The 13,860-nt window shown below is 29.7% G+C and overlaps 1 protein-coding gene across 1 annotated transcript; it reads right to left on the bottom strand.

Moving 5' to 3' along the window:
• Window positions 1–4,223: 4,223 nt before the first annotated feature.
• LOC129872262 (probable esterase KAI2) lies at window positions 4,224–10,604 on the bottom strand. The gene is made up of 2 exons (XM_055947180.1): window positions 9,973–10,604; window positions 4,224–4,834 (listed from the first exon to the last, which is right to left on the bottom strand). Exons 1-2 carry the CDS (start codon window positions 10,338–10,340, stop codon window positions 4,375–4,377), a joined length of 828 nt encoding a protein of 275 aa, XP_055803155.1. The 5' UTR covers window positions 10,341–10,604; the 3' UTR covers window positions 4,224–4,374.
• Window positions 10,605–13,860: the final 3,256 nt, after the last annotated feature.

Here is a 13,860-nt window from a genome sequence, read left to right as displayed (position 1 = left end):
GAGTTCAATTTCTACGTTACAAGAGTTTGTAATCCAAATATTTGTTCTTTGCTTTTAGTGAAGTTGGTTGTGAAACCCCGTGGAACAGATCGTGATTTTTTCTCCCTTGTGCAAAGAGGCTTTTCACGTAAACTATTGTGTCTTTTACCTTAAGCTTTACTTTCTGCATTGTTCTTAGTTGTGTCAAGGAACCTGGTCCATTAACTAATAGTGGACTCATACAAGTCATCAAAGTCTTTAGCGGAACTATGTATATAACAAGTAAAAAAAGAATACGATGACATGTTTGCGTCTACTATTAGCAACCTGAAGTGGACTGGATAACTCATGTGACACTACAAGAAAAAGAGCTACTAGAGACCAAGTTTTAAGGACGAGTATAAAATATGGCCCCTAATGTCATACTTACAGGGATGAGATTACTTTCTACTCCCTAATCCACATTTTTATTTTTTAAGAACATTAAAATTAGCACAACGATCGGTCTCTAATACTAAAGTTTGAGTGGGCAGGTCACTCTCTAAAAGCGCGAATCTTATAATCCCAAAATATTTTTGTCAATCTCTCTGAAGAGCCAAAAATCCTAAACACCTAAATTTGCTAAAATCTCAAATTGGTGTAGAACAACTTGGGTCGCTCAAATTGCAGAAGTTGCATTCTTCAGATTTACCACCAGATTCTGATTTCTGCTGCATTATTAGGTAAAATTATTAATTTCTTATTCTTCCTTCAGGTTCTTTCTTTCCGACCCAAGTTTCTGTGATAGAATTTTGTTGTTTGTTTGGAATACTCTGTTATTCTGTGAGGGCTAAAAGTTGAAGTGTTGGGTTGAAGTTGAGGAGGTACTCGAGGCTTTGTTGTGGGATTTCTTCTATTGGGTTGTATCTAAAAAATAATCTAGACTCTTGGTTGAAGGGCTAAGAAAGTTTCGTGTTTTTAATTTACTGTGGATTTTTATGTGTTCTGATTTTTCTTGATCCATTAGGTGCTCTAATTCAGTTCGTTTACTCTAGAAATTTCAAATTAAAATTTATTTTCTCATGCATGCATTCATCTTTGTGAGCTTGTCTAGAAGTCTATTGGTTGACAACAAAGTGATTGGGTAAACATTATTACCACTTGGTTCTCTAGTTGCATAGTTTCAGCTACTATTGCTTGCCATTATATACACAATTAATGTATTATTTGATGTCCATTGTAGCCTAGGAAGAATTTAGTTCATGCTCGTCTTCAAATTCCAGTTTTTTAATAACAAGATGTGAGATTGTTGTGCTTGTAAACTGAAACAGTAAGTCTTGTTTAGTTAGGTTTAAAATGTTGATGATGAAAAATGGGTTACAACTTGGTTCTCTAGTTGCTTGAGATTTAAAGACTGCCATAAAGTAGAGAGCTTATCGAGAATCTTTATAAATAATAATTCAAATGTAACTTGTCTCTTACAATCTGATGACATGGTTTCAATTCTAATTTGAGACTACTTTGAAGCTTAAGTTTGATATTTCGCTGGGAGCCTTAACAAGCTTGGTTGTCACTGCTCCTCTTCTTCTATAGCTTATGCTACTGTAAAAAAAATTCTTTGAAACTGAATAATGCAAAGCAACGATTTTACAGGAATCTTTATAATAAATATTCAAATGTAATTTTTCTCTTACAATCAAATGGCATGGTTTCAACGCTAACTTGAGACTCCAATAAAGCTAATATGGTCTTTTTTTTCAAAGCTCATGTCATGATTTCAATATTTATTTTGTACACTATATATTTTGGTAAATTTCAAGAGTCGCGACTTCTTCTTTTTCTTCCTCATCTCCTCTGTAATTGCTGCTCTTATTCTAATCTACTATTGCTACTTTTCTTTTTCTATAGCTTCTTCTACTGCAGATTTTTTTTGAAACTGAATACCAAAAAGCAGCGAGTTTACGAGAATCTTTATAAATAGTAATTCTAACGTAACTTCTCAATTACAATCAGATGGGATGATTTCAACGCTAACTTAGCTAATATGCCCTATTTTATTCAAAGCTCATGCCATGGTTTCAATTTTTTTCTCTTTCTTTGTTTGGCTTGTCTAATCTATAATTTTTATTGTAATATTTTACAAAAATCGAACAATTGGAAAGAATAACACTCTCTTTACGAGGCACTTGAAAAAATTAGTTTGTGATCATAATGTGTGATCATGGGGAGTATCATTATGGGATGACATTAAGGAAGAAGGTAAATCACATGTGTGCAGTTGTTAAGGTAAGTAGATGGATTCTTCTTCTTTTCTTTCTTGGTATCCCCTTCTTACTATTCATGCTGCTTAATTATTGAATTATTTGCATGGTTTTCATGAATTGATAAAGAGGATAGCTGAACGATATCATATGGTACATCAAGACTTGTCTAAGTTTTATTTTCTAGCATTTTGCTACTGGATTCTCAATAAATTATCTTTGATAATTAAAAAAAGAGCCTGAAAGCATTGTTTAGAAAAGCGTACACTTCATCACTTTGAGCTGCGAAGCAAAGCGAAGTAGAGGCTGGCACTTCAATGGCTTGAAGCCAAGGAGGTCCAATGAAGTGCTTCATTCCTTAAAGCGAGAGGCGACCAAAAGTAGAGTTGTCAGAAGTATGCACTTTTTTAAAAAATATTTTAAAAATTGGACTCTTTTTAGAGTTCGATTTAGATTTCACCTTTAATCGATTGTGAGTGCGATGAGTGTGACTCCACTTCATCTTTCAAGTATGTCTTCTTCTTTTTCTTCACCATCTTCTTTTCTCTTTGTTAGTAACTGCTATTGAAAGGGCTGTAACAAAATTAAATTCTCGCTCGCAGTTGTTAACGCTGCACAACTGTTTTCTTTGTTTCGCTAGACTATTTGCTGGAGTTTTCTATGTTCTTTTCTTTCTGGGCTGATTTGATTTCTTTGTCTTCATCTTTCTTTTTCTGGGCTGGCTGGATTGTAATAGTAGTAATGCATGTACTGTTATTTATAGAGAATAATTTAAATACATTTTCTATTGTATAAATAATAATTTTCACAGAAAGTTTACTAATCACTTACAAGATTCTCAGTTAAATTAGTGAAGCAGTAAAATCTGGTAACATATGTCATTTTATACTTTTGTTGTTATCTTTCAATTTCTTATTTCTCTAATAAAATATTGGTTTTTGATAACATTAGTATTTTAACAAGTTTCGATTTTTGAACAAGCTTTCTGATTCCTATACTTCATAATTGACATTCAAACAGTTGTTGAGTTTTCATTGTTAGCAGCTCTAAGTCTAATTAAAAAGTTGTGAACTCTTTCATTTCTATTTGAATTTTGTGTGAAAGTTATGATGATTTTGGAATGTAAGAAATAGAGTTTGATAACAGGTTTTGGATATTATAGTTCACACGAAGCAAGTTTTAGAGGATGTATAGTTGATTCACTATCATTTTGCAAGAATGATGGATTAATTTTATGCTATAGGCTAAGGATATGAACTATATATGTTTTTTACTAAGAAAATATGTACATAATATTATGACTATAGCATACATTGTGGCTATACAATATTAATAACGGATAAATATTGATCCTTTTATTGTAATTAATTTCTCTATATATATGTGCTTATCAAAACAAATTTCTTATATTATTCTTTTATGATCTAATTTTTTAGCTGTAAATTGAATGAACTGTAGAATTCATTGATTATATGAATATCTTTGGACAAAATAAGTATTTTAATAACCAGATCATTCGTCCTTAAATGGTTGTAGTACCAAAACATGTTTTTAGGGACCAGGTCATGGTAGTCGCTAAACACCTTAAGGACCAGATATTAAGTTTATACTTCATCAATTCGGCATCAGAATTGTGGTATCTAAAACTGTCTTAGGGACGAGAAAAAGACGGTCGCAATAACATCTTAAGGACCAGGTCATATCTCCCGTCCTTAATAACCTTTAGCGTCGGAAGCTAAAGGACGAGTGGCGACCAGACATATCTGGTCGTTATTAGTGTTTAGGGACCAGAAATTAACTTTTAGGGACCATATTTTCCTTCCTTATTGAATGTTTTTCTTGTAGCTAGTGTGAGCCAAAAAAACCTTACAATATTGGAAGATATTATTTTAATTTCAAATAGGGTAAGCTAAGAAAGTATAAGAAAAACTTATAACATGCCCACAAACAGAACAAGCTATCTATTTCATGGATATATTGAATAGTTGAGTCAGGAAATATAAATTTTTCAGACAAAAAATAGAAAATTTTCAGAAGTTTTATACAACTGTAACAAATGAAAAAGGGTCATTTAGATCAACAAACGCAGAAATCAAAGATATGGTTTTCTTAGATAAAATTTATGGTATTCATTAACCAAATAAATCATGAACTACTAAGAAGCTTCATGATCAGCAGTAATATCATGAGAAATATGGCGAAGCAGCACCGGAACAGCCACCTCCGGTGCGCTAAGCTGTGGAAGATGACCTTCAGTTGCGATGACTTCGACAATTGACTTTCCGCCCAAATTTTGGTGAATATATTCTGAAACTGCCACTGGTACGGCCAAGTCCTTCGAACTTTGGATAATGTGACAAGGAACCGTGATACGGGATAGGAAATGCCTTAAATCGAATGTAAAAATTGTACGAAAGACACTTAGTGCGATGTCTGGTCTCATGTTGAATAAGGTTCTGCTGAATTCTTGTACTGCCACAGAATCCATGTCGCCGCCAATTACTAGCGGTGCGAAACCATCAATCCATGACTTGTAGTTCGACTCCATCGCTTGGCATAGTTGGTCAATGTCTTCCTTTTCGAATCCTCCGTAATATTCATTTGAATTTATGAACCTATATAAAAAGGAAACATATATAGTTGTATTGTGTCCATCCATATTATCTATCCATGAATGCTTTCTTCGTTACATTTTCCATGACCACTATACTAAAAATCGATTATTATTTTTTATTTGTCCATTTTAGTAAATCTATTAGTATTAAATAACTGCATAAAATAGTAGTAGTCAAATTTTGACTTTCAAAATATTATAAATAAAAATTAGTTTAGTAAAATACAATCCTAATAAAAACTTTTTAAAGGGTTGTAACAAGTTAATATGGATAAAGTAATATGAAATCAAGGGAGTATCTTTTAAGGTGTGCTTGGAAATTATTGTACAAAGAATGATATGTTTCTATATTAGTATGATTCAACTTTACAATATTTACTTTACTTTTAATGAGATAATTTATAATCACACAAATATTTATAACTTATTTTAGACTATAAATTTTAAAAATCTTTCTTTATTTTTTAGACTTGGTGTTCTGCCAAATATGATCACATAATTGAGATGGAGAGGGCAATTATTAAGGCAGCCATTAGTCACTATAGTAATTAAAATGACTTGTTTGTTTACTAGAGTACAATATATCTATGTTGTAATATTCTAAATCATACATAATTTAACATTATTTTTCAAATAAAAGCTAATAATATTAGAAATTGAATAAACTTTTTTCAAATGAATATATAAATAAATATTGATGTGTGACAAATATTTGTGAACATAGGAAATATTAAAATTGAAAAGTCGTCTAATAATTATACCATGTAATTATCGCTATTTCTTAGCCCTCCCCTCCGCTCCTTTCCTCTCTTACTTCCAAGAAAAATTGGATAATGTAATTGCTCTCATTGAATTATGTTAATTTTATGTTGATCAGTAATTACTTGGCTAGATAAATAGATTAATTGTGTAATTATACCCAATTTTAATGACAAGGTCGCCTCCCTTGAGGTTTTTGAACTTTTTAGTAAAGACGCATAATAACCTTAATTAATTCTCTATCTATCTATACTATATTAAAAGTATGAAGGTCCTTACTATATAATGTTGTTTGAACTGTTTGTCTTTCATTAAAAAAAAATTATTTAGACAAAATCGTCTTTTTACTATCTTTCTCAATTCATTATTCAAAAATATATGAAAAAATTGTTGTGATTTTCCGCTATCATATTTTTGGCAAACTAAGTAGGCGTTTGGTCATGCGATTTCATCTCACGATATGAAATTATGAGATGAAATCAGCGTTTGGACATGCAATTTTACGTTGATTTTGTAAACAACAAATTTTCGAGCCGAGAAAAATAAATAATCAAGACCGGAAAATTGGAGTAACAAAGTATAATATTTGATTTCAAAATGTAGTGCGTGTTACAATCTCTACGATAATCCTCTGATTCGTCAAATAATATGGAATATGTTGAACTTGAATTTGATTTAGAGTTAAGGGCTTGAATAGCTTGATCTTGAATTTTCGTCTTCAAATTTGGATTTGAATTATTCTTCATGAACACTTGTATGGTTATGACGAATAACAAATATGAACAAGTAACTTGATCTCAAACTTTTTGATATTTGCCTTCGTTCTTGATCTTGAACTTGAACTTGATTATTTGAACTTTGTAGCTTTGTAGAAAATTTGTGGTCTTTGATCCACAAGCTCTCTTCTTGCTTCTTGTTCTTTTTAAAACTTCTCCTCTGAGAATAATGAGGACCCTATTTATAATTGTAGGGAGTGGTATGAGGGTGTGATTTGATTGGTTGGTTTGAACTGACCAATTAGATTTCTTTGGTGAAGAGCTTTAATTTGATTGGTCAGAACATGTCACATATACACGTGACATTATTCTAGTAACTCATTTAATTTGACTTAGATTTCCACATAACTTTGACACGTGGCATGATTTTAGTGGCTTATTTAATTTGACTTGAATTGCCACATAATTTTGGCACATGACATGATTCTAATGGCTCATTTAATTTGACTTTGGATTGCCATATAACTTTGACAAGTGGTGTGATTTTAGTGGTTCATTTAATTTGACTTAGATTGCCACATAACTTTGACACATGGTGTGCTTTTAGTGGATCATTTATTTGACTTGGATTGCTACATCATTTGGACTATTTTCTTGAATTTAATATAGTCCAAATTAATTTACGGATTTAAATTCAATATAATTTTAATGTTTACAAATTTCATCTCATGATATCATGAGATGAAATCTCAAATTCACCAAAAATCATGATTTGGAAATTTCAAATCATGATATAGGATTTTTCAAATACAAAAATTGACCCACAAGTTTATATTTTGTAAAAATAACACATATTTATTTTATATATATCTACTAGCCATTTGTTTCATATGTAAATAAAATTTATAATTCATATCATTACTTTTAAAATCGTTTATATCTCATATAACAATTATTCTCTCCATATAAAATTTATTTCTACTTCAAATCAATTCCTAGTTTATCATTTATATTCACCAAATTCATTATTTTTTATCAAATTTATTACTACTTCATTCAAACCAATGTTTAATAATAAAAAAATTACATCATTATATTAAGTGGAGAAGACTAATCACTGTGGTATGTGACATTAATTGCAAAAATAATTTTCTTAGATACTAACAACGTGAACACTACAACTTATGTTCAATTTTATTTTATTATTGAATTAATTAGGGTTTGTTCAATAAATGTTGTATTTTTTTAGAATAACTTTGTGATAATGTATAATGCGATTTTATAAACTTTTGTTTATTTGGTAAGATTATATAAATAATTGGGACAATTTTGATAGTTTTACAACTTATGGAATTTTTATGTTTATGAGAAAAACATATAACATAAAAAGTTTAAATCATATGTCCATACAAAACTTTAATTTTATATCATAATTTCATATCGCATGGCCAAAGACCTAAAAATTTTCTTATTTTTAGAAATAATTGTGGTAGAAGTCTAAACGGTCACTGCTCGCCTTATTTTTGGCAAAGCAAAAAACAAACAAAACTTGCCGTAAAAAAATAAAATTGCCTTACTTTTGAAAAATAAAATACAAATCATATATGTCCTAATTAAAATCAGAGCCCAATACAAGTTCTGTTTATTTAAGTTAGGATTCACGTTAGATATTTTACACAGATTAATATTTCCTCAGCTAAACTTTTCAAAAGTAATATTTCACACCAATCTACACTTGGTTCTTCAATACTCTTTCAATTATAATTATTTTTTTTAAAATAAATAAATTTACATAGATTAAAATTGCACATGGTTGACAGAGATTCACTTTTCTTTCGATTTTAAGAGTTCTTCGCAATTAATGTTATTCAGATTTAGAAGTGTTATATTCCAAGTATGTGTGTTTATGGTTTGGGTAAAAATCGATTCAAATCGAATAATTAGACCAATCGATCAGATAAATCGATTTTTTATTTGGTTTGGTTTGATTTGGTTTTACATTTTTGAAAACTGATAATATTTGGTTTGATTTTGGTTTTGTTCAGAAAAATCGAAGAAATAATCGAACCGAACCGACAAATTATTTACATATTTTTTTATAATTATATATACATAATGTATTATTTTTTATGAACATTTTTTATGTAAAAAATACAACACACTAATTTAAAATAGCAAGACATGATACACCTTTTATTTGTATAACTGTATTATTAGCTTATGCATTATTTAGTAAGTTTATATTGTTTAGTACATTGGATTAGCTAACAATATAAGCAGGAAGTTAAACATAATTAAAGTTCTGGTATAAGAATTATAAGATTCAAAATGGCATGAGGACAATTTATTTTTTTGAATGAATTATTGTCTTTTCTTCTCTTTTGAATAAATCGTTTCTTTTATTTTTGTGTATGGTTAATAACCGAATCAAACCGAACCAAACCGAAACCGATAAACAACCAAAACTATGGATGCATATTTTAATTGATTTGATTTGGTTTTAATAATTTTAAAATCAATAAAATTGATTTGATTTTGATTTTGACCAATAACTGACCCAAACCAACCCGTGAACACCCCTAATTCCAACTTTCAAGCCCTTTCACGAATGTTTTTAGTTCCTTTCAGAAAAAAAAATGATTCTACAATTGATATGTTTTCAATGATCATATTTACTGTTAAATTTATGATATTACTGACATTTCAATTTCTTACTTGTGAATAGTAATTCAGGGTTCAAGCATTTGATAGCAGTGAAGCATAATGATAGTCAAATTGCTCGTGGCCTTCATCACCATAAAGACAGGAGGATAAAAATTTCTATTGACTTAGAAGGTATTATGTTCTATGGACAATAATTGTTTATACTTATCTTCCTCTTGGCGGTCTCTTATTAATTTCCCTGAGTTTTACATGTCATCTTTTATAACTGTTGCACGATTATGTGCATTGTATACTTGAACCTTGTGGAGCATTTTGTTTGTTTCTTTTAGTACATAAAATTTTATATATGATTTTGTGAGTTACGCCACGAAGGAAAATAAAAGAGGAAGTATCTATATTAAATTACTATTTTTTTTTGTTGAGTTAGTAGGGTATAGAGTAGAACTATTATTAAAAAAAAGTTGTATAAAGATAAAATAGGATCATCAAAAATATAACGTTAAATGTATCAAAATGTACTTTAATCTTATGATATTAAACACATCAAATGGAAAGTTGGAAATTAAATAGTTGTCAAAAACGAAAGAGATATTCGTTTCGAAACTGACTAAAAAATAGACAAACAAATTGAAAGGAAGAAAATATTAATTAACCCGATACACAAATGCAAAGCATGTATACTTAAAATAGTAATAGTAATAATCCAAACTTTATGCTATTTTTCTCTTAAACATTTCACTTAATTAACAAGCAACTAATTAAAGCAATAAATAAAATAAATTAAATTTTTTTTAAAAGAGGATAATAAACACTTCTTGTGGGACTACCGTGAATATGTTATTATTGTTGTAAGCACTTCAAAAACACGTCAAATATTTTGAAAATTCAATTTCGCAAAAATGAAAAATAATATGGATCATACGTATGTAGTATTAAAAAAAATTACACATATAACTTAAATCTATTTGAATTTGTAGTGGAATAATGTTCATGATCTCACCTTGGTGAAGCAGAAAGCAAGATGAGTTTGGAGAAGAGATCAGGACGAAATATGGAAGCAACAACACCAGTCATAGATGACAAAGAATGGCCCAAATATATGCAAGAATCGATTTGAAGTTCGTCCAAAATGGCAATTACATCATAGGCATAACCTTCAAGAGAAGCGTATCGTTTAAAATCGAAATAATCTGGATTAGTCGGACCAGAGCCCATGTTGTCATAAAGAACAACACGATAATCATCGACTAGGTAAGGGACAAGATGTTTCCAAACAGATTGATCAGTGCCAAAGCCATGACCAAGTACCACGGTCTTCTTGCCTGACCCAATTACTTTAACATTGTGAGCCTCTTCAACTACTCCCATTGCACTCTTTGCACAGCAAATTCACTTTGAAATTGAGTTATTCACTTTAACTTTTGATAAGCTTTTTAGGTTTTGGTAATCACCACCCCCTTTCTCCCAAGATATTTTCTATTAATATGTTTGGTTTTAGAATAAAGTTGTGTGGGGGGGTGGCCTGTGGGAACTATAGAACCTCCAAAAGCTATGCATATGCCATAATTATCTTCTTTTCAGATTCGCAAGCCACATAACTTGACTTTGGGTGAATCTAGTGTTCGATGATGGGGTCGTTTTCTTTTTAATTTTATTTGACTCGAGCTATCAGGGATCCTCCAATAAAAATTTTGCCTTTTGTTTTTTTCGTTGATAAGTTTTCTCTTAGTGCTCAAGTATTTTAACGTTAAGTATAGATTTTTTAAAATGAAAAATTACAAAAAATCTCAATAAATATTAGATATAAATCCCTAATTATAATATAATAAATTTAATACTCTCTATGTCTCAATTTAATTATGTGGCACTTTCTGCTTTTGGAGCTTCAAATTATGTGAGTTTTAATTAATATTAAAATGTACTTTTTTTGACATATTGACATGAGAGCTCGAGGAATTACAATTTATAATATTTTTTATTTTAAAATATTAATTTAATTTAATTCAATTTAACTTTAAAGATAAAATATATAACTCTCAAAAAACGAAAACTACAACACAAATAGAGGTGAAAAAAAATACTAAAAATTCTAAAGATCGAACCCCTTAAGAGTAAAATTCAAATTAATATTATAATAAGATAGTATGTAAAACCAAGACATGGTCAACAAAGTGGATGAGGATATAATTATTGGATATTTTCCTATCTCAATTTATGATACATTTTTTTAATTTAATTTTTTAAAAAATAATATATTTTATATTCAGTAATAATTTAATTTTAAAATATTTATTTTATTTTGAATAAGATGACTTAGAGCCACAAAAATATTTTTGACTTATGTTAGGTTATAAGTTCAAAAATGAATTCTTTGTCCTTTAAAATTTTCTATTCAAATAAATTATATCATCTAAATTGAGATAAAGATAATAATAAATGGAGTTAATAAGTGCTCGTAAAAAGAGGTGGACCCTCGTGCATAGATATGATTGATATTCACATATTATTTGGTAGGTTAGGGGATCAGTTTGCTTTATTTATGTGATGAAGAAGATGTCTTCGTGGTGCGCTAGCAAGCTACCTACATATTATTGTCAAATATGGTTTAACCTTTTCCGTGAGATGCGTCGTAGATTTTTTATAAGAAAAATAATTATGTCTATTTTACAGAGATTACACGTAAGAGGTCTGGAAAGAATTTTTTTCTTCTTTCTATTAGGTTATTATATTAGGTTATTAGATGGTCAAGAAATTTTAATTCCTCCATAAATTGCTATGGAACATAAAAATATTTCAGGCATGTGATTAGCAACCATATACTCCCTCCGTCTCAATTTAGGTTATCAATTTGACATCAAATTTGAAAAAAAAAAAATTAAAAATTGTGGTATGTAATAAATCATATAGAAATGTGTACGTAGCTATAAAAAAGTTAAAATTACTTAAATACATAATTTATTTTATCATATTCTCTAAAAATTTTTATTATTTTAAAAAATTACAAAAATTCTTACTTTCTTATATTCTTGATACATCACTCTTACGCAATATATGAAGACGCGATGTAACGGGACAGGTGTGTCTTGTATCAACAAAGGTAATGTGTCGGGATGTGATGTATCAGGACGTTGAATGATGTATTCGAAATTGGAATGCGGTGTATTGGACGTTGAATGATGTATTCAAAACCGGCACGTGATGTATCAGGACGTTGAGTGATGTATTCGAAATTGAAACGCGATGTATCGTGACATTGAGTGATGAATCCGAAATGGAGACGAGATGTATCGGGACGTTGAGTTATGTATCGAAAATCTTTAAATTTTAAGGAATTTTTGTAATTTGAAAAAGAGTAGGAATATGATGTAATTAACTCTTAAAACTATGTGATTTGTGTAAAATGAAAAGTTTAAAATCAAATTATTACTAAATAAAAAATGGCTTTTTAAAAATAAAAAAATTAAGAAGGAATTAAAAAGTGTCATATAAATTGAAAGAGAAAGGGAGTATAGAAATGTTGGCACTTCTAAATGTGTAGATTTTATTCCAGTAATATTAAGCAAATCTTTGTTCGAGTTGAAATTTTGAATCCGTAATTGTTGTTTGGGAATGACGACAGTAATAAAAATATGTAAAATTAATAATCTTATTTTAGTTTTCATGATATTCCAATTTCTTATCTAGTTTCCAATAAGTAACTAGCTAAATCAAGATTTTTTATCAAATAACAAGCCCTTTCAATCAACCTAGCTAATTAGCTACTATCTCGGTGGTGCTAACTGCTAAGCCTTCCCCGTGTAATCAAGATGAAATGCAATTTTCCTAGCACATTTGTAGCATGTGCGTAGTGATGGAGTTGATTTATTACTCAACTAATAGTTATTATTTTAAACAATTATTTTTCTTATTGAAAATAATGAAAAATTAAAAAGAAATATGACTTTCTAAAATAATAATTATTAGTCGAATGATCATATAAGATTTCAATCCCCCAAAATAGTGCATCTTACTGCAGCTGGCAGTTACCACCCTCACTAGAATAATACTCTCACGGGCCGTTTGGTTGCTGGTTAAAGTTATGGAAGTATTAGTAATGCATGGTTTAGTTATGCAGGTATTAGTAATACAGGGTTTAGTTATGCAGGTATTAGTAATACAGGATTTAGTTATGCAGGTATTAGTAATACAGCATTTAGTTATGCAGGTATTAGTAACGTAGGTATTAGTAATGCAAAATTTAGTTATGTAAAGTTTATTTATGCAGTGTTAAGTTATGCAAGGCTTAATAATTTCTTTGGGTGTTAGTTATGCAAAGGATAGAGGGAAAGATTTTGCTTTTGGAATGATGTCTTGTAATGACCTTGAGGGTGATTTTCGAAAATTTGTACAAAACACGCGTGAACAGTAACACGCGTGAACAGTAACTTTTTGGGCAGAAAATGCCCCTTTCTTCCCATTTCAATATTTTTATCATTTGTTTGAGTTCTTGAACTCCTTGAGGTGATTTGAGAAGAGATTTTCGAGGCAAAGTGTTGGGTAAGTGATTTTTGACCTAAAACCTTCCTTTTTCATTAAGTTTTTGACGATTTTAACTCTTAAATTTTAGTTTCAAACCCCAAAAATCTTTGTTTCTTCCCTAATCCGAATTTAAGGAAAATTGTAATTTCCAACTCGTTTTGAGCTCTATTTTTATGGGTTTTTCAACCATGAGTTTCTTATTACCAATAGAATGAGATTGTTCAATAAATTTCCAGATTTGACCCTTTTCGAAAATAGTTAATTTTTGGACCATTTTACCCCCGGTTCCGAAACCTATCAATATGGGTGTCATTGGACTCTTTGTGACGTGTATGTTTCATTGTTGATAGTGGGTTGTCATTCCGGGTGC

The sequence above is a fragment of the Solanum dulcamara genome, chromosome 11, assembly GCF_947179165.1.
Source record: "Solanum dulcamara chromosome 11, daSolDulc1.2, whole genome shotgun sequence".
In the NCBI taxonomy this organism is placed as follows: domain Eukaryota; kingdom Viridiplantae; phylum Streptophyta; class Magnoliopsida; order Solanales; family Solanaceae; genus Solanum; species Solanum dulcamara.
The sequence above is the reverse complement of the archived record's forward strand: the minus strand, read 5'-3'. Positions and strand labels throughout refer to the sequence as shown.